Below are 27891 nucleotides of genomic sequence, written 5' to 3' on the forward strand. Positions count from 1 at the left end.
CCCACCCCCGCGGAGCCCCCGGGCCGGGCACCGTCAGCGGCGGGCACAGGGACCCGGCGGCCCCGGCCGCGCTTGGCCCCGCCCACGTCCCCGCCCACCACCGTTAGACCACGCCCCCTCCGACCCCCTAGGCCGCACCCCCACGGAGACCCCGCCCCCAGACGGACCACGCCTTTTCACTCCAGGCCCCGCCCCCTCCGTGCCCCCGCCCCTTTCCCTGCCGCCCGCGCCGGAAGGGGCGGGCCCCGCGCCGGAAGCGGCGGGCAGGGCGGCGGGGCGGCAGGGTGGCGGCCATGTCGGGGCGCTGCTGCCAGGGGCCGACGCCGAGCCGCGACATCCCGGGGCCCGGCAAGCGCCTCGCCCTGCCCGACGGCGCCCCGCTGCCGCCCGGGGACTACAGCACCACGCCGGGGGGCACCGTCTTCGGGACCACGCCGGGCGGTGAGCGGCGGCGGGGCGGCGGGGGGGGGCCGGGACCGGCACCGGGAGCGCGCTGAGGGGCGGGGGGGGCTCGGTTGGGGGGGCTCGTGGGGGTCTCCCCCTCTTTTGGGGGGGGTCTCCCCCTCTTTTGGGGGGGGGTCTCCCCCTCTTTTGGGGGGGTCTCCCCCTCTTTTGGGGGGGGTCTCCCTCTTTTGGGGGGGGTCTCCCTCTTTTGGGGGGGGTCTCCCTCTTTTTTGGGGCGGGTTCCCTCTTTTTGGAGGCTCTTCCTCTCTTTGGGCTCTTTTTGGTCCCCTCTGTTTTTGGGGGGGGTCCCTCTCCTTGGAGGGGGGTTCCGGGGGGGCGCTTTTTTGGCTGAGCGGGTCCCCAGAGGGGTTCTCTCGGGGGTTTTTTTGGGGGGAGGGGGGGGGGATCCCGTTGGGGGGGGGGAGGGGGCTCCGGCTCCGTGGGGGCTGGGGCTGCCTCCCCCCTTCGGAGAGGGGCTGCGGCGTGGTAGGGTCCTTGGGGGGGGCTCTCACCCGGGGTGGGGGGTCTCAGGGGGTGCCTGGGGCCGTGCGCCCCTTCCCCTTTTTAGGGGGGGGGCTGCCTGGAGCTGCGGGCCCCTCTGGCGGGAAGGAGCGAAGGGGTCGCGCTGCCCCACGGGAGGGAGACCCCTGGGGGGGGGGGGGGGTTCCCCTCCCCGTGGCACGGCGTGGAACGGCAGCTTTTATTCCTCCCAACCTCCTCGACTTTTCCTGGCAGCGCCGTGCCCCACGGCCCCAAAACACCGCGGGGGGTTTGCTGCCCCCCCCCAACAGCTCGGGGCAGGGAGCTGCCCCCCGGCCCGCTGCCGGCGCTGCTCGCCCCACGCAGCTCGCTTCGGGGCCGTGCTTTGGGGGCACAGCACCGGGTGCCGGCAGCTGGCCGCGCTCCCGCTCGGCGGCTCCCCCGTCTTTTTTTTTTTCTTTCTTTCTTTTTTTTTCTTTTTCCGTGCCCCCGAGAAGCTTTCCCCCGCGCCGCTGCCGGAGGTCGGTGCGGGGAGCAGGAAGGGTGGAACCGTTCCCGAACCGTCCCGAGGCTTTTCTCAGCGTCCCGAGGCTTTTCTCAGCGGCGTTGTGGGCGAGGGCCTGGCGGGGAAGGGGGAAGTCGGCGCCGCTGACGCAGGCGTGCGCTTGGGCTCGTGCAGAAGCCTTGGGCTGGCCGGGGAACCGAAGCCCTGGTGTTATTTCTGTTGCGCTCTCTCCCTTGAAGGCAGCAGGCGGCTGAGCCCCCGCGAGGTAGGGCTGGGAGGAATGCTTCTGGGCGGCGTTCCCGGCCCGGTCAGCGCCGCTGGTCCCTCGGCGGGCCCTGCGGGGCCGGTGTTTGTCCGTGCTGGGAGTTAGCGAGCGCCCAGCGCGGGGAAGGAGAGCAGCCGGTGTTTGCCGTCAGGGTGTGAGCGCCTGGCAGAGCCCCCGGCGCCCCGTGACCGCGGTGCCTGGGGCCCAGCCCGCCCCGGGGTCAGGGAGCCTCAGCCGGGGCTGCTGCCGCTCCTCTGCTCCCCTTCCTGAGAACAATTCCTCCTCCTGCGTCGCCGGGAGCAGCCCTCGCGGAGACAGCGACCGGCGCCTCTCACGCCGAGCCCCCCGCCTGCGCCGGTGCCCTCCCGGGCGTCCTCCTGCGGTCCCCGCAGCGGGGCCGACCCAGGCGAGCTGCCTCGTGCCGGGGCTCCCGGGCTCCCTGATCCCCCCCCACCCCCCCCCGGGCAAGCTGGGGGAGCGAAGGAACTCCCCGTGCCCTGCCGGCACAGGACGGAGCTGGTTCTCCTCGCGGCGGAGGTTAAAACGACGGCGTAGAGGAACGGGGAGCAGGCGAGAGGCGGTGGGCGGCCTTTCAGCAGCGCCCCTTCCTTCCGCTGTCCCCGTCGTGCTGGTCTCGGCCCCTCGCCTTTGCCGAGGGCACATGCCCGCGGCGCGTCTCCCCGGGCCCACGTGCGGGGCGACTGCGGAACCCGCCACGTCTGGGAGAGGGCCCCTGCGGCAGGAGCGGGGCGGGATGTTTCGGGGGCCACTTCCGCCAAGCCTCGTCCCGGGGAGGGCGCCCAAAGCGAGCCGCGTTTCCCTCTGGACCTTCCCCCTGCGCGCGGAGGGTTCGGTGCCCGAGCCGTGGCAGAGACGGGGCTGTCGCGGGCCGTGCTCCTAGCCCTCGGTACCCGAGCTGCAGCTCCGGGAACCGCCCCTGCCCCCGGCAGCGCGCGGCTGAGCCGGCGGGATGCGATCCGGCCTTCTGGAAGCCGGCCCGGCTGCGCACAGCTCCGAGTGCTGTCGGTTCTCCCCGGTCTGTGGGGACGGCTCAGGCAAAATCGTGCGGTGGGACGGGCTTTCTGGTGTTCGGGGAGCTCATCGGCAGCGCGAAACGTGGTATCTAATTGCTCTTTGCTAAGCAGTCCTTCGAAATAACGTGGGTGTGGTGGCCCGGCTGTTAAGGGGCGTTTATTTCCCCGCAGGGGTTTACCTCTGGCTGGAGCTTGCTGGGGAGCGCCCGAGAAGGGCTCTGCCCTGGCCGGAGGGGCAGCAGAGCAGCGAAGGCCAGCCCCAGAGAGGAGGTTTGCGGCTCTCCCCTCAGGGAAAGGAACGACCGTTCTCAGCGCTTGCCGGGTTAAGGCTGCGGTCTGTTGGGAGGGAGCCCTCCTCCGCCTGTGGGTTTGAGCTTCGTGCCTCGCGGGGAACACGCCGTTCGGTGTGGCCGTGTTCCTAGAAACCCGCGCGCAGCCCGAGCTCGGCGGCTCCCCCTGAGCCTGCTGCGCTTTGCTGGAGCCGCGTTGTTCCCCCGCAGGCAGGGGGAGCAGGACGTGCTCTGCCTAGCCACGGGGCGGGCGTTCGGGCTCCTGTCCCTCGAGAGGTTACAGGTGGGTGAGCTGGGTTACGCGCGGCTTGCAGAGGCAGATGCCGGGCAGGAATTCCCGTTTACTCTTTTCTTTTCTTCCCCTGCGATCCGATCCCTTCTACCCAACCTAAGGTCTGCTGCACGCGGCGTTAATCTGAGCTCTGGAGGCTGGTGTCCTCCCCTGCTGCAGGCCGGTGGCGTCAGCTGTCACTCGGGAGCCTGGCCCTCGTGTGCCTCTTCTGACAGCGCGCTCTCGTCTCCCCAGGTACCAGGATTATTTATGATCGCAAGTTTCTGATGGAGTGCCGCAATTCTCCGGTTGCCAAAACGCCACCTTCTGACCTTCCGGACATTCCAGGCGTTACCAGCCCAAGTGTGGAGGAGTTGAAGGTTGAGAACAACCACGTGCAGAGCTACGATGAGAAACCGAGCGTAGGTGAGTGCACAAGACCCGAGCCAAGCCCATTCCTGGTTCCCACGAACACGGCAGCTCTCGCAGAACGGAGCCGGGAGGTGCCTGTGGGCTGTGGTTAGCACTGATGCTCCCGAGGTGCTGTGGGACCTGGTCGTTGGGTTCTCACGGCTGCTAGTTTCTGCTGTGGTCCACGGTAATGTGAAAATGTCTTGGTTTCGGTGTGATTTGTATCACGTTATCACTTTTCTCATTAATTTGGCATTTAGGAGAATGCCACTGCACCAATAATCCTGCGGTGAGAGAATGGGAGCAGCTGTTCTCGCCTCTGCCGTTTCGCAGCTGTTTTGCCTTTTTTGGAAACGGTCGTGTTACAGTTTAGAGCAGGATTTGTTTGGGAATTCAGTTTTGTTTGAAACCAACCTGAGATGTAAATTCTCTGACTTTTTGGACATCAGAGCTTCTGGCGTACAAGTGAGCTCAACTGGCTTAGCTGAGGCGCGGTGGCTGGTTTGTGTAGGTAAGTTTTCCGGTATCCACCGCTGTCTTGAGCGGCTTCCACAGAAGCTTGCGGGCGTGCGTAGGATAGGAAGGTAAAAGTTAGTCCGGAGCAGGACAGAGGTCACTGCCCGCTGTGCAATGAGCACGTCTGAGGCACTGTAGCAGGAAGAAAGCAAGTACTGCTCTAAAACAGTCTAAAAATAAAAAGTTGAGCTCACTTCTTGAAGGAACCTGAAAATGCCACGTGTGATCAACGATCCTGTCCCTAAAAATAAAGCTCTGGATACCCATCAGCTGGCTTCCCTGCTTACTCCAAGTAAAATCTTTGCAGGGTCAGTATTGCTCAATGCTTTCGTACCCGCTGTTGCGACCTTTGGTGTCTCCCTGGATTCTCTGGCAAGCTGAGCCACGGGCTGCGTGCTGGGTGCCAGCTAGGTTGTGACTTCTTTCCAGAGGAGCCCTGTTGTCAGGAATCGATCATCGCTGTTCGCGCTGGCATCCTATCGAATTGCATGGGCTGGGGTGGCAGCCGCGCAGATACAAGGATGCAAAAAGCAGATCCGTCTTTGGTAACAGAAGTCTACACCAGAGATTATCAACGTTATTCTTTGCATTCCTTTTTGTAAGGAATCCCAGGCGCAGGAATTACTCACAGGGCATCTCCTCTACCTCTGCTCTTGTCTGTCCGTGTGAATACGATCCTCTCTGAGGACAGAGCTTGCTTTGTTGCTCGCACGGGCTGTTTTGGTATCAAACTTGGTTCCTGGGTGTGGATTTTAAGTCCAGACAGACACATTTGATGCGCAGCTGGATGCTGTTGCTTCAGTACAATATTTGGTGTTTAACTTGAAACTTTGAGGACTCATTCAGGTTTTGTCCTTCTCGACAGGTGAAGAAGAACAGTTTGACATGGACATCTAAAGCACGTGCCCTGAGAGTGCTCATCCGTGAAGAACCAGGACCTTGTTTTGAGGATTCCCACCAGCCAGGCTTAAAGCAGCCCATGCCTTGAGTGCCTTCCTGCTTCCTGGGAAAGGCAGCTTCTTCCCTTCCGAGAACAGAGCGTATCCTGTTACAAGGACTGAATCTCAGCCTCTCCGTGTGGGTGTGAATACACAAGTGCAGCCCCTGCTGATGGGCCATGGGGTGCCAGGGGAGACAGTCTCAATGATTGTTTTTGTTTCCAGTTTTATGCTTTTGTTAATCATTTTAATACTATAAGAGTTACTGAAATGCAATATAAGGGAGAAATAAATCATTTGGACTCTCCTGGTATGGAGATCAATGCAATAAACTGAGCGTCTGTCCTTTATTCATTCCAGCAAGGAAACCGCCAGCCTGTTTCAGAGCTGGCGGGGTGGTTTCGTGTACAGGCTTGAGCTCAGCACTGTGCTTTTGGTTTCGCCCAAAGATGAAAGCTGAGCTGCGTTCGGCCCTCTTTGAAAACATCTGTGTGCACCATGTGCAACGCCTGGTCACCGCAGGAAGTCTGCTTCCAGAAATAGTTAACAAACTCTGTTTGCCACGTGCTTTCAGATAGTTCCCTTGCTAGGTCACGGCGCAGGTGTCCACAAGCCCTTCTTCTAAAAGCCCTTCTTCAAATCATCCCCCAGAAGGGGCAGGGCTCGATCGGGCCACAGGTGGAAGCAGCTCAGATGAAGGCAATGGGAGCCACCTGCTGCTGAGCAGCGCAGAGAGGGGCCCCTGGCCCTGCCCTGCCCAGAGCCTGCAGGTGCTGTGCTGCAGCTCCTGCCTTTCCAGAGTGGCTGCTCTCTTCCAGCGTGCAGGTGAGGTTACCGTTTCTTTGTGATACGTGCTGAAATTCCTACTTGTCCTTACGCTTTGCTCTCCTTTTTATAATTTAGTGAGCAGGAATTAAAATTTGGGGGGTTAACCGGGAAGCCAAAAGGAGGCTTGTTTGGCTTTGAGGGAGGAAACTTTGTCTGAGAGGCGTTTTACTGTTCATCTTAAGCCCTCCAAAGAAGGCATTTAAATTCCTAGTCTCAATACATTTTAACGAGTGTGTATTGTGGGGCAGTCTCTAACATGCTGCTGTTACTGCTTTAGAGATGGTGCCGATGGTGGTGCCTTGTCGTGGTGCCTTGTCGTGTCGCCTTGTCGTGTCGATGGCTGCGGAGGTGCCTCAAAGAGAAAGAAAGCGTATTAGGACATGGCCTGAACTTGGGGCTTCCTAACAGACAATAAGTGTCTGTTCGAATCAGTCTTAGCAGATAATACTTAAATACCTGCTAATTAAGCCCAATTGTGACATTATGATATGCAAGCCTTTAATAGAGAGTAACAGAAGAAAGAGTCAAAGCAATTGATGCTGATAAACCTTGCATTTTTAAAGATAAGGTTAAGTGTTTCTCTGAAACCTTAATGGGAACAGATTCAAGCTCACTGCCTCCCAGTGCCATGTTATCAGTCTTGCAGCTCCGTACCAAGTGCTGAGTTTTGGTGTGTGCATTCAGCGAGAAGCTGCTATCGCTGCTGGAGCATGTGCTGTGAGCTGCAGCTGGCACCGACACCTCTCCAGCTAAATATTTTCAGAAACGGCACCACCAAACCGCTCGGCTGCTGACAGCACTGCACAGCGGTTGCAGATTCGTGTGTGCTCGGACCCATCCTGCTTCCTGGTCACTGCAAAATCAGAGCGGAGGAAGCAGGAGCCTTGTTTCTGAGACCTTACGTTAATTTTTGAAGCTGATTACTTTAGGGCTAGACCAGAAAAGCCGTGACAGGCTTTTGGGGCGGTAGTTGCAATAACTAGGTTTATGCAGTCAGTGCTGAAGCAAGTTTTCCTGCTCTGTCCTAACCAAACTAATCCTTGCATGAGCCATGTGTACCGCTGGTGTGCTCCCCAGGGTGGGATTTTGGACTGGGGCTGTTCTAAAACTGCTGGGATCTGAGCTCCTCGCCTGCAGCATCCCCAAAGTGAGAGCCTTGTGATGTCTGGTTTTCTCTCAGTACAAAAGCAACTCTGTGTGTTTTTTTTTTTTCTGAGCAAGTGTCAGCTATTGCAAGCAATACCCTTAAATTCTGTTCCACCCCCCTTGCCCAGGGGGTCACGGAGTATTTTAAGTGCTAAGTGTTTTGTCCATGCCTGCGGCAGCCGTGCATCGGTATCTGCGTGCATATGTACGGCTGGGGAGGGCATCAAAGCTCCGGCTGCCCGCAGCAGCGATTCGTAGCCGATCACTGGGGAAGGAGAAGCACCTGGCCAGGTGTCAAACGGGGTCCATGCAGGTCAGGATTCCTGCGGGGTTTGCAGAGGGAGCGCCCTGGGGCCATGGGCACATCAATGCCTTCACCTGGAGAAGCTGTGAGCCTGTGACAGATACGTGACCCTGGGGTGCTCTGCTCTGATGCAATCCAGCCCGGGCACAGGCCTTGACCTTGCTGGGGCCATGGGACCACGCAGCTGCAGCCGCCCCTGCTCCTTTTGCAGTTTTCCTCCCTCTATCGCACCCCTGACCAGTGCCACATCTTTCAGCTGGGCTTTTTGGCTCCGTCTCCTGCCTGCACCAAGTTTCCAGCACTCCAACCTTGCCTAAGCCGTGTGAAAGAGCAGTTCGGGCTGCCGGGGCAGGTCCCTGCCGTACTGGCATTTGGTCCTCACCCAACACCTTGCGCTCGGAGCCGCCTTTGTCACAGGCCGAGCCCCTGCGCGGGGCCGGCAGCTGTGTCGGTGCAGTTGTGCACACAGCGGGGGGCGAAGCAGCCGTGGGTGGCGGTGCTGCACAGCTGGGGTGCTCCGGGGAGGTCCGGGGGGACAGGTGTTGGCTTTGTCATCGCGTTTTCCCTCCCCTTTTTGTCTGGGGCAAGGCAGAGCAGAGCTCCCGGAGGGCCTCCGTCCCGGTCCGTGTCCCGGTCGTTGGAGCAGTAACGCCTTCTGACCCGAGTGGTGCCTCACTCGGCCGGCTGGACGGCTGTTACCCGTGCCAGTGATAAGCCCTTGCTCTGTTTGCTCTCACGCGCTCTTTCCTCGTGCGTCCAAAGCAAACCGCGCTTATCTTCGCCTCCTGGAGCACGTGCAGCTCCCGGGGACGCGGGCACCGGCCCACGGGTGGTGGTGGCCGTGCCTTGCACAGCCCTGAGGCTCCCGAGGGCTTCTCTAAGCAGGGAGATGAGAAGGGTCCGGCTGCACGTGCCCATGGACGGTCCCTGCTCTCCCACCCGTCCCAAGGCCCTGGGGTGCTGAAGGGCCACCCGTGTCCCCTGAGCCCCGGCCTGGCCCTGCAGGACCCCACAGCAAGCAGGGCCTGGAGCTGCCCCCCCAGCACGACTGCCCCCAGTCTGGGTGTCCCTCTGTCCCACAGCCGATGTGTATTGGGCCGAGCAGGCCCCGTTCCACACACGGGGCGCCCAGGCAGATACCTGCCTGCCCGACACGTAGCTTTGATGTCTTCCGTCCAGCCTGGGATCAATCTCAGCCTGGCTGCCAGCCCCCCTCCTTCCCCAGGGTCACTTCTGAACCCGCTGCAGGGTTTCAGACACATGATGGAGGGGCCGAGATCTCGAGATATGGCTGCTGGGGAACTGGGGGGGCCCTGCCGGGGCAGGGGGCTGGTGGGAGAAGGGCAGCGGCCCTCTAGGCTGTGCTTGGTGTGGTAATTTTTAAGAGCGAGCTCCTAGCCTGCCAGGGAAAAGGCAAAAAAAAAATAAAAATGAAAGGGTTTTATTTCAGAAAGAGCCCCGCTCCCCAGGTGTCTGCCCCCTGCCAGGGGTTAGCACCAGGGCCGCCCTCTCCCAGCGTTTAACAGCCCCCGCAAATGACCCTCTAATGACGGCTGCAGGGGCGAGGTGCTGGTGGGGATGTGAGCGGGGCTGGCGCAGGGCCGCTGGGGCTGAGAACCAGACGAGCTTTGTTTATCCTCGGCCCGGGATGTGGATTGGGGCCCATCAGGCTGCGCCGGGGATGTGGAGTCGGGGCAGGGGGGTCCTGCCGGGGGGGGGCCAGGCTCAAACCCAGGCCCCCGCTCGCCCCCACTGCACTGCCAGGGCAGGGACCCCCGGCAGCAGTGCCCAAAAAGCGAGCTGCCTGCTTCAAATTATTGCTGTTACGGGATGCGGCCCTGCCCTTATCTCCCAGGGGCAAATAAAGGTGGAAATCCACTTAGCCCCTCTCCTCGCTTCAAAGGCCGCAGGTGCTTCCCCAGTTGCTCTTGAGCAACCCACAATCTATATGATCAGGGTGGGAACGGCACCTTCACTATCCCAGGTGAAGTTTCCCATCCCCGGAGCGGGGTTACGTCTTTTCCTGCCACACCGTTTGGGGTCCCCTTGCTCTACAAAGCACAGTGCCCTTTGCACGCTGCATTGACACGGGGGGCTCCCAAATCCCCCCTGTGCCCCGATCTGCCCCGAAATCCCAGGGGAAGCTGCACGAGCAGCCCAGCTCTCCTCGTGGCAGCCGGGCAGGGTGGCCCTGAGCACCCGAGGGTGGCCGGGGTGGGGGGCAGCGTGGGTGCGTTACTCCTGGGGGGTCAGAAAATCCATTTGTACCGACAGGGCACCCCGCAGGTGGGCTGGTGCTTCTGCTCCGGAGACTTAGCCCTTTATTTTAAGTAGAAGGAGCTGCGGACCATGGCGTGTTGGTCACATCAGGAGGGGGCTGCCAAGTGCTCGCTGCCCAGCTGCTCACACCAGACCCCAGCTGGAGACGATGGGGGGAGAGCCCCCGGCACCACAATGCACAGAGAGCCGGGGGGTCGCATCCCAAGAGACCACCCAGCAGCAAAAAGGGGGGTGGAAATAGGCAGCATGCAGCAGGCATTTCTTAAATACATAATTTATTGAGGAATGGTACGAACACAGCCCTTTCCCTACCGCCCCATCCAGTGAGTGGTTGAAAAGGTTTGAGCAAGGCTGTGCAGATGAAAGCAGCGCGTGAGCTGAGGTTTTCAGGGCAGGCAGGAGGGCTGGGGGGGGGTCAGACGTACCCTGACAGACCTCAGGGCTGCATTACATCCAGGGGCACCCAGCTTACCCGTGCAAGCTCTTATTAGAAACTTTTAATAGAAATCTGTTAGAGTTTTAATAGAAATACAATAGAAAATTTAAGGGAAATGCCCACCCCCCTGGGGGACACTGCAAATCTCGGCTGTTTGGATGCTGGGCGAGGTCGGGTGTCGGTGCTGCAGGTGGCCCTGGGCAAGCCTCTGGCTACTGGGAGTGCTCGGGGCGTGCAATGGCAGCACCGACACCAAGGAGGGATGCTCCACGAGCGTGAGCGGAGCAGCACCAGCCCAGCAGCCTCCCCATGCGTCGCCTGGGTCTGCCCCTGCCCCACAGCGCTGCCACTACAGGGGACATTCCCCCCATCACCTCCCCGCCACCATCCACCTCCCACAGTTCTGTCTCAGTGCTGTCTCCTCTCTCATGTCCCAAACCCCCGGGCACGAGGGTCCCGGAGGTGGCAGGGGCTCAGAGACGCCCCATCCGTGTTCTGCTCGTGGCTGGCGGCCAGTCCTCGGGGACGCGCAGCCCCGCCGTCCCCCCCCCAGCGCGGGAGGAGCTCGCCTCAGTTGCAGCCGCACTCCTCGATGACCATGTCCTCGTGGTGGCGGACGACGATTTCGCCCTTCTCGTAGTAGAGCATGGAGAGGGGGCTCATCCTGACGGGCGAGCAGGCAGGGCACGGCACCTGGTTGGGCTTGTAGAGCTGCAGCAAGCTCTGAGGGGACACGGGAAGGGCACGGCCTCAGCTCCCCGCCTCGCGCCGCCGGGCCGGGCGGCAGGAGCACGGGGCAGCGGGACCCTCTTACCTGTATGTAAGCGTGGTTGGTGGGCTTGAAGGTCTCATCCACGGGCGACGGGCACTGCCCCTCGCACCGGTAGGCGTTGTACTTCTTGGGGTAGACGATCCAGCTGCCCCAGCCGGTCTGCTCGAAATCCACCATCATGTCCACCCTCCTGCACAAGGACTTGGCATTGGCGTCCTCCCCCGGGCTGGGAGCGGGAGCGTCGCTCACCTTGATCCTTTGCTTCTCCTTCCTGTTCCTGCGGTGCCGCCGGCTCCCCGGGCCCTTGGGGCCGCTGTCACGCATGACGTGCTTGGAGGTCTCCACTGTCCTGATGAGGCTGTGGTCTCCCGGAGACTTGTCCTTGGAGAAGACAAGCAGCAGGACGCTGTCCGCCAGCTCCTGGGGCACGGCCGGCTCCTCGTGGCCGAGGTCGCTCGTGTCCCATGAGCCCGGCGTGGCGGTGGCCGGGGCAGGCACCGTGCTCGACTCCCACAGCTCCGTTTCCGCAGGACTCGGGCTGCCAGGAGCCGCGTCCTGGTGCAGCCAGGACCTGAGCGTGCCGGTGAGGTTGAACACCTCCCAGGCGGCCTGGCTGTCGGAGGGGCTGCCGGAAAACGTGCCCAGGAAGAGCTCACGAGGGCAGGTCCCGCCGGCCGGGCACCGCCGCTGGCTGTGGAAGATGTCCAGGGTGACATTGCGGGCCGGGGGCAGCGCGGGCGGGCGGACGCGCAGCTCGGCCAGGCTGACCTCCTGGCTGCCCCACAGGGACGTCATGTCGAAGGAGAGCGCCCAGCGGGAGCCGTTCCGCCGGGAACCTGCGGCAGGAGCGGGGACGTGAGGGTGGCCCCAAGGGTGACAGGGCGCTCGGGGACGGGGACGGGATGGGGATGCTCAGGGACAGGGCACCCGGGGGCAGAGCCGGTCCCGGGACAGGAGCGACTGGGGACGGGGATGCGCAAAGGCACCGGGGGCCGGCGCCGGTGCCAGAGACCGGGATGCTCGGGGACGGGGCGCCCGGGACAGGAGCGCCCGGGGACAGCGCCGGGCCGGGGATGCTCAGGACCGGGGCACCCGGGGGCAGCGCGGTGCCGGGCCGGGGCTGCGCAAAGACCCCGGGGGGGGCCAGCTCCGGGCCGGGGCCCCACTCACCGTGCGGGGCGATGCTGAGCGCGGCGGCGGCGGCGGCGCGGAGCGGGGCGGGGGGGGCGCGGAGCAGCTGCAGCATCAGCGGGGGGCAGCGCGGGGGGGCGCGGGGGGCGCAGCCCAGGCGGAGCAGGGCCAGGGCGCAGAGCGCCAGCGCGGAGCGCAGCGGGGGCCGCATGGCTGCCCCGGGCCGCCCGCCGCCCGCTATTTGTACGGCGGCCCCGAGCGCCGCCCCGAGCGGCCGCGGCCCCCCCCGGCCCCCCGCGGCCCCCTCCCCGCCCGGCCCCCTCCCCCGGCCCCTTCCCCGGCCCTCCCCGACCATCCCCGGTGTGCCCCCTCCCGGCCCTTCTGCCCCCTCCCGGGGGTGCGGGACCCGGGGGACACGGGGAAGGGATGTGGGGACACCGGGGGGTGGACGGGGACACCGCGGGGATACCCCGGGGAGGACACGGGGGGCACACGGGGATATTGGGGGGACACCGGGGGGGGAAGCAGGGACATGGGGGAGGGATGTGGGGACACCGGGGGCACCCCGGGGACACAAGGGGGTGGACGGGGACACCGCGGGGATACCCCGGGGACACCCCGGGGGGCGGGACGCAGGGATACCGGGGGGACACCGGGGGGTGGATGGGGACACCGCGGGGATACCCCGGGGAGGACACGGGGGGCACACGGGGATACCGGGGGGATACCGGGGGGATACCGGGACCAGCCCCCCCCCCCAACCAAGGGAGCGGCCGGGCGGTGCCTGCAGGGCGCCCAGCCTCGTTGTCCCCGAGCCCCGCTTCGCCCGCTGGCTGCGTGACGTCACACCCCGCCACGCTGACGTCACGCCCCCGCGCGGTGACGCCACGGCCCCCTCCCCGCCCTCCCATCCCGCCGCCGGCAGGGGGCGCCGCCAGCCCCTCGCAGTGGGGCCCACCGCGGGCATCGCCCTTTGAAGCGGCAAGTCTCGCGAGAGCGGCGAGGCCCCGCGAGAGCGGGCGAGTGGCGGCGGCCATGGCGGCGGCGGCGGCGATGGCGGCCCCCGGCGGGGAGAGCGCAGAGGCGGCCCCGGAGCCGCCGCCCCCCGCCGAGACCCCGGCGCCGCCCGAGCCGGGCGCTGCCGACGGCGACAGCGGGTGCGGGACCGGGACCGGGACCGGGGGGGTACCGGGGGGTACCGGGGGTGCCGGTACCGGGGGTGCCGGCCCCGCGCTCAGGCCCCGTTTGTGCCCTTTCAGGGGAGAGGCGGCGCCGGGGGACGTCGCCGCGGCGCTGGAGGCCGAGTCCGGCAGCGGGAAGGACCCTATGGTACGGGGGGGGGGCTGTGGGGCCGTCCGTCGGTCTGTCGGTCCGTCCGTCCGTCAGACACCCGGGGCCGGTCCGGCGGGGAGCGGAGCCGCGGTTCTGAGCCCGGGGACCTCCGCAAACAGCGCCCGGGTACGGGGGAGGGGGGCGTAAGGGGGAGCGCGTAACGGGAGTAAATGGGGCCCCGTAACGGGCGTAAGGGGGCCCCCCAGGGGTTCCGCGGCCGTGTGAGGGGCCCTTCTGTGCGGTGCCGGTGGCAGAGCCCTGGGGCAGGCTGCCAGGGAGGCTGCGGAGCCCCCGTTGCAGATATCCAACCCCCCCCGGGACGCCGCCGTGCCCGGGGTGAGCCTGCCTGGCAGGGATGGGTCGGGCCGGGTGGTCCCCGGAGGTCGCCTCCAACCGAAGCTGTCCCGTGGCTCCGTGATCCCCGCAGTCACCTTGTCGCGCGCCTGATCGGTTCTGCCTGGAGCTACGGAGTGGTTCGGGCTCGCTCGCAGCATGGCTCTGTATCGGGGGAGTGGTGTGCGAACATTGCTCCAAATTCCGCTATCTTGACGGTTCCTGCACAAACCTTTGCTGTCCGGTCCGGTCAGCCTCTCAGCCAGCCCCCGTGTGCTGATGTGCTCTGGTTGCAGGAAGGTGCCGGCGATGCCTCGGAGGCCTTGGATGCCCAGGCGGGCTCCGTGGATGAGGAGAACGGACGCCAGCTCGGAGAGATCGAGCTGCAGTGCGGGATCTGTACGAAGTGGTTCACAGCAGACACGTTTGGCATCGATACCACGTATGTAAGCTCTGCTTGATGCTAGGCATGAAGCTTTGGTGTCCCTTTCTATCTGCGCCCCCTGTTCTCTTGAAAACAAAGCAATGTGCCTACATAAATCGGGTGCAGGTTTCACCTTGCGCTGTCCTTGTCCACCTCCTGTAAGCAGTGACAGGCTGCTCGAGGCCGGTTAGGAGAAATCAGTGCAGAAGCTACAGCCTGAGGAAGCCAGAAGTTTAATGTCATTAATGTGGTTGGGCAGTCTGAGCACAACATTATGTGCAGTCATTAACCCTTCGTATTTCTGTACAGTGCTTTAATTAATAGGAAGGTACTGAGTGTGCCGTTAGGTAAAGTTCAACCATTAGTCAAGGAGGTGGTGGAGGAAATAAATTTCTTTGCAAAAAGATTCCGATCCGGTCTGCTCAAATCAATGAGTTTTGAAGGGCTGCCACCGGGTATGTTAGGGGCTAAATTTATGATTGGTTTGTGTAAGAAAAAATGGAAACGTAGAGTGAGATTCTCAAGGACAAGGACTGTGTATTTTGTGCCTAAAAAGTACTCCGGAGTTCCGCTTAACTTTAATTGATTAACTCTGGTTGAGCTCCTTGTCTAGAGCTTCTGGGTGGTTGTTGTTTTTCTGCTGGGTGAATTTCAGGACTTGTCTGAAACAAGATGACACTTAGTTTGCTTACAGTGTTCCAATGAGCTTTGTGGCTTTTGTTACCGCTCATGATAAAATTAATGCGATGAAAATATTAGTGAACCTGTAAGATGTTCTTTTTGTAGTGAGAGCATGAGAGTAATTGATTTCTTAACCTGGTGTAACAGGCAAGGCATGCACCAGAACCCATAAATCGGCGTGCTCTTTTCCAGGTCATGTTTGCCTTTCATGACCAACTACAGTTTCCATTGCAATGTCTGCCATCACAGTGGGAACACGTATTTCTTAAGAAAACAAGCAAGTAAGTGTAAAAGCTCACTCGTTGAAAGTTTGTGCTAGATAATCCTAGGGGCTTCATTTTGTCTAAAGACTTCGGGAGGCTTCTGCTAGGACTTGCCAAAACTTGAGCAACAAGCGTGCACAGCTTTTTCAAAACATGTATTGCCATTTTGCCACTAACTTTGTGAAAGTGAAAATCTGTTCGGTGTGGGGTGGGATGGAACCTGTGACATTTCGCCGTTACTCGAGATAGCATGGGTGCTTTGCGTTTTGTTATCGCTGCGTGAGTGCTCGTGTGTTTGGTCTTCCTCATGGAGTCTGACCCTAGCTTTGGGATATCTTTGTTTTTAAGATCTCAAGGAAATGTGCCTTAGTGCTCTGGCCAACTTGACGTGGCAGTCAAGGACACAAGATGAGCACCCAAAAACTATGTTCTCGAAAGATAAGGTAAGGCTGTTAGAAAAATTATCAGAGATTAAAGTAACTTATGATGTCACTAAAGAGCAAGTTCAAACAAATACGGGCAGTGTGACTTTCAGATGTGTGTTGTTAACTGTTGCTGATTGGATTTGTTGTTTTTTAACAGGATATTATCCCATTTATTGATAAATACTGGGAGTGTATGACAACAAGACAGAGACCTGGGAAAATGACTTGGCCTAATAATATTGTCAAAACCATGGTACGTAACTGGAGTTAAGTTCACGAAGGATTTTCTGCGAATGATACAGTTGTCTGACATTCATCTTTGAGGTCTAGACATAGAGCTAAATGGTGAAGATTCTAACGCTTCTTCCTGCAGCTTCTTATGTAGTTGGTACTGGTAGGACGTATTAATAGTACGTATTTTGACTTAAGCATTTGTTAATGAATTTGCTGTGATTGTATCCCTTGTTTTCTGTTTCAGTGTAAAGAAAGGGATGTGTTCTTAGTGAAAGAGCATCCGGACCCAGGGAGTAAAGATCCAGAAGAAGACTACCCAAAATTTGGACTTCTAGACCAAGTACGTAATTAGAGCTGGAAGGAAAACGCCCTGTTGGGAGGGAAGGGAGGGGTGTTATTTTTGCTGATAGCTTATGCTCAGTCAAATAAGCAAAAATTATCCAAGACAGCGTAAGCCAGTGCTGCGCCCAGTGGTGTGCTGGAATAATTCCCCAGCACGTGGAAGTGCCGTGTTTGGACTTGGAATGGTAAGTTTGTCTGAGTCCGTACTTCAGCTTTTTCTTTCCTTCCTTTTCCAGGATCTTGCCAATATTGGTCCTGCGTACGATAACCAGAAGCAGAACAACGCTGTATCCACAAGTGGAAGCTTAAATGGCAAGTTCTTTAACTATTCTTTTTTTCCAGTATTTGGTTTGAAGCTGCATTTTCCCAGTCCTGTAGCCTAGCGTGAGTGCAGTTACATCAGCTGAGATGTGACCGTTAAACCTCTTGTGTGGACTGAGGTTGTGCTTATTATGTTTGAAACGCGTCAAGCCAGTCTCACCGTCCCTTTCCATCGAGATTAACTTACTGTAAAGGTTCAGCTTTCTTCTTCGTGGTGGCCAGCTAATTCAAGGTGCTTCCAAGAAAGCTGAGCTCCATGGTTTCCTTCCATAATTGTTTTAATTTACATACTTGTATTACTCAGATTTCCTGTTCTCCTCACTCTTGAGATTTGCAAGCAGTAAGGGAAAGTATAAGTAATGTGTTTCCTTATGATCACTGTTTGTGTTTTACTGTTATTCCTCTTTGTGGGATGACAGCTGTGTGAAGGAAGAACTTTCCCTAGCTCGTTACGAGTAATTTTAGCGATCTTACTGTAGTAGTATTAAGAGCTGGTGACATTTCCGTGTACCATTCCACGTGAAACATGCTGAATTATTACCTAGCAGGAGGTGATTCGGGCTTTTTAAAATAGGATTTAAGGCTGCATTGTCTCCGTTTCATGCACTGGTTGTTTTTTTCTTTAACTATTGGAAGTTTCTCAAATATGTGGTGCCACTTCTGTTCTTACAGGTGGAGCCTCTTTGGGTGGTGAATATTTACCTTTCAGCTTCTAAAACTTAAGTATTATTGTGGTTTGGAAAGCTTTTTTGCTCAGTTATCTTAGAAGCTATATTCAATTTAAAAATCAAAAGTGTGCCCTGACGTGATTGCAAGAATATTTTAATACAAACCAACAATTTCATCTTTTAATGTTTAGCAATTAGAAGCTTTAGATTCATCATATTCTGCCCCGCCTGACTGGTTTAAAGTTTTATTTTCAGTTAAGTTTATTTTTAAGTCTGAGGGATTCAACCTGATATTTTTGTGATTTAAAATCGTAATGCCTAAATAAGTGGTCTGAGTCTGTGACATTCTGGTTGCTTAGATAAATAAGCGGTGGCAACCTGGGGAGTCTCAATGTCTGCACTAAAGCTAGCAAGTGCAGTTTAGGTCACGTCACGTGTGTGCAGAATATGGTAACCCTTCAGAGGTCTGAACCCCTCGCACTGCCAGGGGAACGCCGGTAATTTAAAGCTTGCTGTGTTTCTAGTTACAACCCAGTTTGTGGTTCTTAAAGGTGTTTATCTGCAGTCCAGAGAAATTCTAGTTTTCCTTGTAAATCAATAGTAATGCTTTTTGAAATAGCGTAATGGTAAAATGCATACGCAATTTAACATATTGAAATATTAATACTGATAGTAGTTTGATAAAATTTGACACGTAGCTTGTCCTGTAACACAGTTACATTTATCACTAGAAGTTGGGTGCCATAACATGAAATGACGTGCTTTAATCGTAGTACTAATTTTGGTAATACTGAAGAGAAACACCTCTAGTGCTTTTCATTTTTACCCAACTTCGGTGTATTTTATTTTATAGGTTAAAATACATTGGTAAGTGCTTACTGCGTGTGCAGGTATTGGTGTCAGAGTGTTTCTCCAGCATTGTGTGTCACTGGGCTGACAACTTTGCTTACAATCAGATAGCGTATGCTGTAGGTTGGGTTTTCTGCTGCTTTTTCAGAAATAAATTTGAATTGTGTGACTGGAATCTCCATGAAAACAAATAATAATGCTTTCAAACAGGAACCTACTGCTGCTGGCTGGAGATCTTTCTGTGAGAGAAAAGATTTTTAATTCTCATTGTAAAAACTGGAGTGGAGCTCGTTTTATTGGTAAATCTCATTTCACTTCCACTCTAAGTTACGAGACTTGAAAAGTTGACTGGAACCTACGAAAAGTTCTGGGTTTTTCGGTGCTCAGTGAGGTTCGTTTCAAGTATAGCTGTGTGGAAGAAGGCACGCGAGCTAATGAACAGATGTGAACTTGGCTGCTTCTGCCTCTGCTGTTCATGGAGATTCCACGCTCACAGGCTCTCTCTGATCACCGGTTGCTTAACATGCTGTGATTTCTCTCTGAAGGGGGAATTGCCGCAGGAGGCAGTGGGAAGGGACGGGGAGCAAAACGCAAGCAGCAGGACGGAGGGACCACAGGAACGGCCAAGAAAACCAGAAGGTAAGAGGAAGGAGGACAAAGTGGCACGGTGATGAGCATCTTTAGCAAGTCGTACATTGGACAGAGGGACAGCTGCAGTTTCGATGCCCTAGGCTGCCTCCCGTCTGTCTGTCTGCCCTTATTTAGGGGGAGTCACGCCATAACCCTGAGATGTTATTTGTGCGTCACCTGCTAGGCAGTATTTGAAGTAGCTGAGTACGTGCTCATTTCATGCCAACTCTTTTGAGAGCAAAGTGCTGTGCAGGCTGTGACGCTGCAGGTACTGCTCTGTAAGAGGTTGTACTGGGCTGACTTGTAGGGGGACTGCAACCACTTTGAGACGCCAACCTGTCGTTTTTGTGCTTCACAGCGACCCGTTGTTCTCTGCGCAGCGGTTACCGCCCCATGGCTATCCTTTGGAGCACCCCTTTAATAAAGATGGATATCGTTACATCTTGGCTGAGCCTGACCCCCACGCACCTGACCCAGAGAAGTTGGAGCTAGACTGCTGGGCAGGGAAGCCTATTCCCGGGGACCTCTACAGAGCCTGCCTGTACGAACGAGTCCTCCTAGCCCTGCACGACCGAGGTACGCAGCTTGCTGATCGTACACGTTATGTAGCCAGCTCTTCTTACGAGGGGCCGTCTTCTCTAACCTCATGGTACAAGTTACTGAGGTTGCACATGTTATTGCTTTAAGAGGTGTGAATGTTAAATCTACTTCTGTATGGTCACTTGTGCAGTGATATCGAAAGGCATTAGAAATTGCAAATGAATTGTGAACGTGCTCTTATCTGCTGCAGCTCCTCAGTTGAAGATTTCGGATGACAGACTGACTGTCGTCGGCGAGAAGGGCTATTCAATGGTACGAGCCTCACACGGAGTGCGGAAAGGAGCGTGGTACTTTGAAATATCCATGGATGAGATGCCTCCGGACACAGCTGCCAGATTAGGCTGGTCGCAGCCATTGGGTAAATAATTTTACCAAGTATTTGTAGCGGGCATTGGTTTCTAACTAGTTCCTACTTTTTGTTGTTGTTCGTCCCAGTAATTTAAACCTCAGAAGAGGAAGTAGTGTTCAGCTTGCCTATTTTGTCACTGCTTTACCAAGGGATAAACTCTTTCAGTAGGTGCTCTGAGCTGTGCAGAACTGCAGTGCTGGCAGCTCCTTTATGCTGCTGCATGCGTGGCCTTGCTTAATGCTTTAGTCACCATATTTGTGCTAATGACAGTTGTATTTATTAACTGAATGTAATTATTAGCCCAAAACATGAAGGGGCGTACATATAGAGGTGTTCCTGATACAATTTGAATGTTGATCGAGAAGCATTGGTTTCTGCAGGGAACCTCCAGGCACCTCTGGGATACGACAAGTTCAGTTACTCCTGGCGCAGCAAGAAGGGAACCAAGTTTCATCAGTCAATAGGGAAGCACTATTCATCTGGCTATGGACAGGGAGATATACTGGGCTTTTACATCAGTCTTCCAGAAGACACTGAGACTGCCAAATCGCTGCCTGATACTTACAAAGATAAGGTGAGATGTGGGCTTCCTTAACTGAAGTGGTGACTGTGGGCACTAGCGGGAAACTGCTTGCTCAGACTCGTTTTTCCTCTCTCTGAGTGTGACCTTCCCAGCCTACCTCTGGGTGTCACTCTGGTTCACAGCAGAGAAGTCTGAAGCGTTGACTTCAAGAAAACAAAATACCCCCACCCAGAGGTTCTGCCGGGGAACACTGCATGTGAACTACTGAATGAGATTTCCCACATCTCGTTTCATCTACTCTTCCCCTCCTGGTTCTCAAATATTTGAGCTGTGTGAATCACTCTTCATGGGTACTCTTGACACAATAGGCACGCCTTTCCCAGAGCAGGGCTCCTGTAGGCCTGCCATTCTTTAATATGTCACTGTAGGTAACAGATTTTCGGATTATTTATTTCTGAAGTGGGTGTTTCCTACTATTTCAGGCTTTGATCAAATTTAAAAGCTACTTGTACTTTGAAGAGAAGGACTTTGTGGACAAAGCAGAGAAGAGCCTAAAGCAAGCACCTGGAAGCCAGGTAAGTTAAGCGTTGGTCGGTGGAGTGGAAGGATGCAGATCTTAAGAGTGGTGAGCCTGCTGAGACTGTTTTCTGTGTATGTTAGTCACTTCTATTTAATGACCACAAAGGGAGGCTGATCATCAAAAAGAATACAAAAGTGAACTGACCAAACCAGCTGCACGCGTTGCTTGTAGTGTTCTTGCTGTCACTTAAGTATGTTAAAAATGTCTGGCATCAGGCAGAAGGGGAGTCACTGATAAGCTGCCTTTTGACAATTACTTTGTGGATCACAAGTAAGGTCCTGAAAGTTAGCATCAGTGGGAAAAAAACTTTTCATTTTACTTTTCAGATAATATTCTTCAAGAACGGTGTCAGCCAAGGTGTTGCTTTTAAAGACATTTTTGAAGGCGTTTATTTTCCTGCTATTTCTTTGTACAAAGGCTGCACAGTAAGTAACATACTGTCAAAGATAATGCCTAAGTCCAGCCATAACTTTATTCATGCATAGAGTGGACGTGCTGGGAGTGTGTCAAGCAAGCCCAGTTAAGTGAGCAAAGATGGGGAGTTGTTTTATTAAAACTAGTCTAGAGCAATGCAGCTGTTCACTTGTGGGATTTAACTCTCAGCGTACTGAGTGAATGCTGTCCTTTGGTGCAAGGCCGTATGTTCGCATGTTCTTGCACAGGGTGCAGTTAAGCTCAGGAGTGTAAGAGGGTGAGGCCTGAAGAATTTTGCCTAGCTTTTTTTCCCTCCGTTTTCTAATGCAAATGTCTTCCATAGGTTTCTATAAACTTTGGACCGTATTTCAAGTACCCACCCAGAGATATCACTTACCGTCCAGTAAGTAATGACTGAAGTTCTGACCCCCCCCCCCCCCCCCCCCCCCCGTTTAAATACCCTGAGGCTATCACAAAATGTGGTTGAAAATTTGCTATGGTGGGGAGGAGCAGATTTATAGCAAGCCTGTATCTGGCCTCTTCAGGTTTTGTACTTGTAGCTTGATAGTGCAGCTGAAAGGAATGTATTTAAAAATCTTGAAGGATAAAGCGCATTAAAAAAAACTTTGAATAGCTCTTTCCTCTTGACAAAGACGCCTTTCATTGTAATTAAATATTTGATGCAGACTATTAGGTCCCTGATTATGCCTGTGATAGCTTTTTAATATAAGGCCTGACTTGCTGTTTAAGGAACTTGCAGTATTTTTATCTCCGCTAATGTTTTCAGGAGGGAGTCCTTGAGCACAGGCACAGGGGTGGCACTACCCCAACTGCTATACAAACAGTGGTGGCCAGCAGGGCTTGTCCCTCTTTGTCCTGAGCCTGTGCGTTGTGCATCAAGCTAACTGCCTTTCGCTCCCCTTGCAGATGAGTGACATGGGCTGGGGTGCTGTCGTAGAACACACGCTGGCAGATGTTCTGTATCACGTAGAGACAGAAGTTGATGGAAGACGAAGCCCACCCTGGGAGCCTTAAAAGAAGTAGGTGCAGCATAACAGACCAAGGACACGGTGGCTATCAAATCAAGTGGGTTTTATTCTAGGAGAATGTGCATCACTCAGAACAATCTGTCAATGAACAAACGTGATGAAGCCAATGCAGCTCTTGGTGGCAGGCATTTTGTATGTATATTTGTTACCTGCTGAAGGTTCATGCGCTACCCCTCTGCTGGAGTCTAAGTGAATGCAGTTCTAATATGTATTGTGCTATTTGTGAGCATCTCTCGGAGTCTTCAGTAACTTCTTACGGCGTAGCTAGCTGAAGAAGCAACTATTGTGTTGAGATACTTCTCATCTGATGTACTGGGGTTGTAACAGTCATTTTTCAGTGAGAGCAGGCTGCAGTTGGACCTACCTGCTGTATGTATACGCGCAGAAGCAACATTGACACTTCTGCTCACCTGTGTTTGGCTAATTGTAAACAGCTTCCATCCAGAAGGATTGTGTTGTAGCAAGACTACTGCATGTAAGACTGAAATTTGGGCTTCTGCCCAAACTGTATTTTTTTTTACATGAACTGGCAGCCAGTTTAAAAATAAACCTTTCTTTAAACTCTTATATTTTTGTCTTGTGATTCTTTTTTTGTTTAGATATCTAGTTTCATTCGTAACCTGTAAACTCAAAGTAGCTACTTTAAATCTGAAGCTCTCCTCCAGCTAACTGTATGAAAGCACTGACTATCGTTACAGGGACTCCTGCCACTGACCATCATTACAGAGCTTTGAATAAATAATTTTCCTGTAAAGACATGCATAATTATAGTCAAATAAGTTAGAGCTGCTTCACTGGGGAAAGGAGGGGAATGAATTTTAGGTTAAGTCCTGTGTTTGTACACTGAGCAGGTGCTGGCTGGCCCCGCCTTCTGAATCAGGCTCCTGGGACTGCCCTAATAACTAATTAGCCAAGGCCTTTAATAGCAGACATTACTAATAAAGCTTTAACTGATGCAGAAGGCTGGGCCAGCACATGCTGTATGTGCAAACACAATACCTGAAGGGAGTAAAATTTCAGGTTGTCCTGCACGTGCACTCTGAGCATGTGCTGGCTGGGCTCGTCTTCTAAATCAGGCTCCTAGGAGCTCCCGGCTAATTAGTTAAAGCTTTATTAGTAATGTCTGCTATTAAAGGCCTGGCTTGTTAGAACAGGCTGGAGTTAAACTGTGTCTGACTTACCTAATTACCAAGATCCCTACTTTTACCCCTGAACAAAGCATTAAATACTAGTCCGTGCAGGAGGGCAGGTGCTGCCTCGGGGCCGGGCGCAGTCAGCAGCTCACTGCCACCGTGCGGGCCAGGCGCTCCCGGAGGTGGTTGGCGAAGTCCACCTGCGTCTGGGACAGAACCTGGTTGATGATGGTCTTCGGCAGCCAGCCCTAGAGAGGAGCAGACAACAGCCCGTGAGTGGAACTCGCCGCAGATGTAACCCTTACGTTTCGTGTGAAATAATTCACTGTGGAGCTTACCTTCAGGTCAATGCTAAGAAGCCATATCAACTTGGTTTGCGAAGGGTCGCCAGCCACCGGGCGCAGGATCATGCACGTGGGACCGTTCTCAGCTCTGTACAAGGGCAGGAGTGCGTGTTAAAAAGCAACACCTGACTTAACCTCAAAAAGCACTGAAGCACTTTATGAGTTAGGGTTTCCTTCGCAATCTCTTCCCCAAAACACAAAACTCACTCTGCTACTGAAACAAACAGCACAGTAATGCTGAGCCTATGCTAAAAGCTAGGATGTGAGTCTGACATTCACTAAGCGCCCCTCTATGCCCGCTAAGTCAACACAAGAGGCAGTTACCTTACAAAGCCCTGCTGTTCTGGCATGGCCCCGTACTTGGTGGACATGCCGGCCAGGACGCAGGTGGAGCCGCGTCGCTTAGCGCACCGGACGCTGACAAAGTCCCGCGGTCCAACAATGTTTCCGGGGGTAGCAGCCGCCTTCTCGTGGGTGATCACCGTGTCTGTTCCAATCTTCTGCAGAATCTGGACGGTACAGATTGTAATGTGAGGCATTTATTGCAAAAACGGCTACAGTCAGTTAAAAGCTAGCATTTGATCACTGCTTGTAACCAGATGCATGCTCTCACAGTAGCTCATCTTACAATTTTTCTCAATATAAGCATTTTCTGCATTATCCTGGAATGCAGATCATCATTTCCAGATTTCAATACCCAAAAAAGGAAGGTTATGCTTAATGCTTTCAGACAAGCTGCAGAATAGCAAGGTGCTCGTCCCTACTATTGGGTACTGCTATTTCTTCTCCACTAACACCACAAACCACAACAGAGCTGGACTGCTGCCGTGCAGCAAAGAGCAAGTGCATTTCCTGCAGAATCGGTAACAATCAGCCCTCCCTCCGCAGACAGGCTGCTCTTCTGAAATAGCAGCGCGATTACTGCAGAACAGGCTTTATGCCTGTAGTGGGAAACATCCAAAGTAGAAGTCCATCCCCCAAGGAATGGGCGGAAAAATCCCTGCGCCCTGCTGCGATGTGCAAAGTGATTCCCCGGCCCCTGTAACGCCACGTGGAGCAGCAGATGCATCTGAGGGAGGTCAGAACGGAGCCTGGCATCCCCCCGTGCAGGCACTCCCTACCTTGACCTCTTTGACGCTGGGGTTCCAGTCTCCCATCTGCTCCATGTTGTCCACCAGCTCGCTGTACACCGCGTCCAGGGGCTGGTCCACCACCACCTCGAGGCGGAACACCTTGCCCACGTCAGGCAGCACCTTGCTCTGCACTTTGTCTCCGTTATCCTAGCGAGGGAAGGCAGGATCAGCACCACAGACACTTGCAGCAGGACCACGTTAGCCTGCCGCAGAGCAGAGCTTACCACCACCGTCTCTGTCTTCCAGCCGTCCTGATCCCCGAGGATGCTGAGCGATTTCTGGAGGGCTTCCTCTCCTTGCTTGATGTAAGACATCTCCACCTCGCTGAAGGGCTTCTCCTCCAGCCTCGAGCCTGGAAGGCATTGGACAAAAGCAGGAGTGAGTGTAAGAACGTTACAATTGGCTAACACGTCGTAATACCAGATAAGCTCTACATCAAATGGACTTCTCAGTGCCCAGGGGCTCAGGAGTTAAGCTCAGCTCCCACTGCTAGCCTGCGCTTGCCGTTTGCTTAGCAGAAGCATGAGCTACACACGAGCGGCTTTCCTCTAGCCAGTCCCTGAGCACTGACCCGTGAGGGCCAGCACGCGGCGGGATGAGGCAGGTCCCCACCTGCCTGTCACTTACTGAGCAGGGAGCTCCTTCGGCGGACCTGGTTAATCCACGTGCTGGGCCCCGCGCTGCGGCAGGCCAGCCTGCTCAGCTCCTGGCTGATGGCGACCGCGGCTTGTCGTCGGAGACCTGGAGCAGAGAGAGCGTCACTCAACAGAACCACGCGGGGCATTTGTCAGGCTTTGCTTCTTTCCTTTAAAGATGCATCACTGAGAACCCTCTGCGTGCCTCCTTTTACCCCCCACCACCGCTGCAGGGAGCAAGCTTACTGCCCTCGTGCTACGGGAGGACAGAAGCTGGTCGGTCTCGCTCTGAGCCCAAGCCGTGCACGGGGAGCTGAGGGCAGCCCCGCAGCAGCTGAGGGCAGTCGCCCGCCTCTGCACGAGCAGGTGCCCAGGAAAGGCTGTAGGAAATGGAACACGAGTACGAGATCCTGACAGCCAAGGGGACATCATCTACGGCTCCTCCTGGGGCTCCAGAGCAAGAAGCCTGCAGTGACCTTTGTAGCATGGGCTAAACGCTCTCCTTCGGTGCTCCAGAAGAGCAGAGGTGCAGCCACGCTGGAAACGGGGCACAGCCCTCCTCCCTCGGCCCCAGAAACACATGCAGCAGCAAAAAGGGGTCCTGGGGACCAAAACGCAACACCCGGGGACCGCAGCCCCCCACCAGCAGCCCCGCACCCCCGTGCCCTCACCGGTCATGTTGCGCAGGTGGCGGTAGGAGATGGCAGCGCACAGCTTGAAGGTGGCGGGCAGCATCTCCCCGGTCGGCAGCAGTTGGGGCTGGCGTCTGTGCAGTGAGAGCTCCTCTGCCCCAGCCCTCTGGGTGCTCAGCCTTAAATACGCCCGCTGAAGGATGCTGGCATGTCAGCAGGGAGATAAGAGCCGTCACTTACGGCAGGGCCCCGGGGGCCAAGGCCAGCCCCCTCCCCGCGCAGCTGCCGGGGGCCGCAGGTCGCCCGTGGTCTGGGCACCAGGCGCACGCTCGCGGCCTCGTGCAGCCAGCCCCAGCCTGAGCCGCAGGACAGACCCCGCTGTGCCCAGCCCCCCGACACGGGACGGGCACCTCATGCCCATTACTGGGACCAGAGCTTGTGGGACTGCTGCTGAGGGGTCTGCGTGCTGAGCAGCAGGCACCCCCCGGGCTCCGGCAACCCGGGGCTCCAAGCCGGGCACAGCCCAGCAAGCTCGGAGCCCCCGAGCAGCCCCGAGCCCCCTGCCCGCACCGGGCTGCATCGAGGGGCAGCCCCGAGTCCCCCCAGGGCCGGTTATCTGCGGGTGGGCAACGGCGGAGCAGCGATAACACTCAAGGATGAAATGACATTTCTGGGATGAGTTACGGCCCCGGAGACGAGCGCTCCCGAGAACCCGTGAATCACCAGCTGCTTCCTTTGACGTCAACTCCTGCACCCTCCTGCGGGGAACCTGACCTTCCTCCTCCTCGCTGTTGCAACAGCTTGGCCAAGGGGGAGGTCAGCCGCTCGCTGCGCCAGCAAAGGACACCCCAAGCCCCCCGTGCTGGGCTGGGGGCACCTGGGCAGCCCCAGGGTGGTCGGCCCTACTGGTCCCCCTGCCTGTGCTGGGTACGGCCCCGCTGCTCCGGGACAGCTGCTCTCCATCACCACGTGCGGAGCACGGTCACCACCTGCACGCAGGAGTGAACAAATTCGCTTTCCACCGCACGCTACGCGAGGCGTTTTGCATTCGTGTAACTGGATGGAGGCACTGGTGGGACTGGGAGGAAGCCAGAAGCCATGCGTCTCCCTCCCGAATCACTGCACCGTGAGGCAGAACCATTAGGGAGCAGCAGCCCCCTTAGCTGGGGACCAGCAGGGAGCCCTCCATGCCGGGAGCCAGCAGGGGCTGTTGTTATCCCAGCCCGAGCAGCCGCTCCCGCACACAAGGCCTCGGCACAAGGACGCGCTCTTGTTTTGAGAAGAGCCAAAACAGAGCCCGGGCAGAGCCACCCCTTCGGCTCCGGGGCGCCTGGTCCCCCACGGCTGTGCCAGGAGGGCACCGCGGGCCCTTGGGGGGGGGGGGGGCCTGGAAAATGGGGATGTCCCCGGGCTGCTCACCAGCTCCCCGATGCCGTGTCACCATCTCCTCCGGACGTCCCCTGGGGGTCCCACAGTGTCACTGTGCCGTGGGTCAGTGGAGCCTGCAGGAGGGGACAGGGACCCGCAGCCCCCCTGCGCCCCAGGGGGATCGGGACAGAAAAGCCCCCAGGATGCTGTGGGGAAGGGGAGCAGCGGGGCCAGGCTTCGTGCCTGCTGTGCCCCAGCACCTACCTCCGTCGGGGCAGGAGGAGCAGAGCTGCTCTGCCCGCGCAGGATGCGGCCCCAGCCACAGCGCGACCTGCCCGGGCCCCCAGCTAGCGATGCCGGGCCGGACCCTGCGAACTGGGGGTGCAGGGACACATCCTGCACTGGGAAAAGCACCCAGATCCCCCCCAAACCCCTGTGGGGTGCAGGAAAAAGGGGACAAAGCACTCGTGGAGCTGAGCCGCACGGCAGCCACCCGTGAGCAGCCAGCCAGGTGCCCCCACCCCAGGGACAGGGGGCTTCGCTCGCTCCCCCCCGACACCACCACACAACGGCACCAC

At 56.8% G+C, this 27891-nt stretch overlaps 4 protein-coding genes across 4 annotated transcripts; 2 read left to right on the forward strand and 2 right to left on the reverse strand.

Moving 5' to 3' along the window:
• Positions 1-237: 237 nt before the first annotated feature.
• Positions 238-5486, forward strand: EIF4EBP1 (eukaryotic translation initiation factor 4E binding protein 1). The gene is made up of 3 exons (XM_040538196.1): positions 238-441; positions 3545-3715; positions 5082-5486. The coding sequence occupies exons 1-3, from the start codon at positions 294-296 to the stop codon at positions 5111-5113; spliced, it is 351 nt and encodes a 116-aa protein (XP_040394130.1). The 5' UTR covers positions 238-293; the 3' UTR covers positions 5114-5486.
• Positions 5487-10024: 4538 nt separating this feature from the next.
• Positions 10025-12262, reverse strand: NODAL (nodal growth differentiation factor). The gene is made up of 3 exons (XM_040538092.1): positions 12091-12262; positions 10963-11756; positions 10025-10871 (listed from the first exon to the last, which is right to left on the reverse strand). The coding sequence occupies exons 1-3, from the start codon at positions 12260-12262 to the stop codon at positions 10719-10721; spliced, it is 1119 nt and encodes a 372-aa protein (XP_040394026.1). The 3' UTR covers positions 10025-10718.
• An 884-nt stretch (positions 12263-13146) lies between these two features.
• ASH2L (ASH2 like, histone lysine methyltransferase complex subunit) lies at positions 13147-22635 on the forward strand. Its single transcript, XM_040538206.1, has 16 exons — positions 13147-13208; positions 13311-13380; positions 14013-14158; positions 15014-15102; positions 15433-15527; positions 15667-15762; positions 15988-16083; positions 16322-16397; positions 18469-18562; positions 18912-19129; positions 19344-19511; positions 19883-20076; positions 20508-20600; positions 20932-21030; positions 21363-21422; positions 21947-22635. The coding sequence occupies exons 2-16, from the start codon at positions 13378-13380 to the stop codon at positions 22052-22054; spliced, it is 1635 nt and encodes a 544-aa protein (XP_040394140.1). The 5' UTR covers positions 13147-13208; positions 13311-13377; the 3' UTR covers positions 22055-22635.
• On the reverse strand, positions 22097-27767 carry STAR (steroidogenic acute regulatory protein). The gene is made up of 9 exons (XM_040538207.1): positions 27365-27767; positions 26864-26934; positions 25985-26148; positions 25306-25419; positions 24903-25030; positions 24667-24825; positions 23870-24054; positions 23540-23633; positions 22097-23449 (listed from the first exon to the last, which is right to left on the reverse strand). The coding sequence occupies exons 3-9, from the start codon at positions 26046-26048 to the stop codon at positions 23342-23344; spliced, it is 852 nt and encodes a 283-aa protein (XP_040394141.1). The 5' UTR covers positions 26049-26148; positions 26864-26934; positions 27365-27767; the 3' UTR covers positions 22097-23341.
• Positions 27768-27891: the final 124 nt, after the last annotated feature.

Source organism: Cygnus olor, chromosome 27, assembly GCF_009769625.2.
Source record: "Cygnus olor isolate bCygOlo1 chromosome 27, bCygOlo1.pri.v2, whole genome shotgun sequence".
Taxonomy (NCBI): domain Eukaryota; kingdom Metazoa; phylum Chordata; class Aves; order Anseriformes; family Anatidae; genus Cygnus; species Cygnus olor.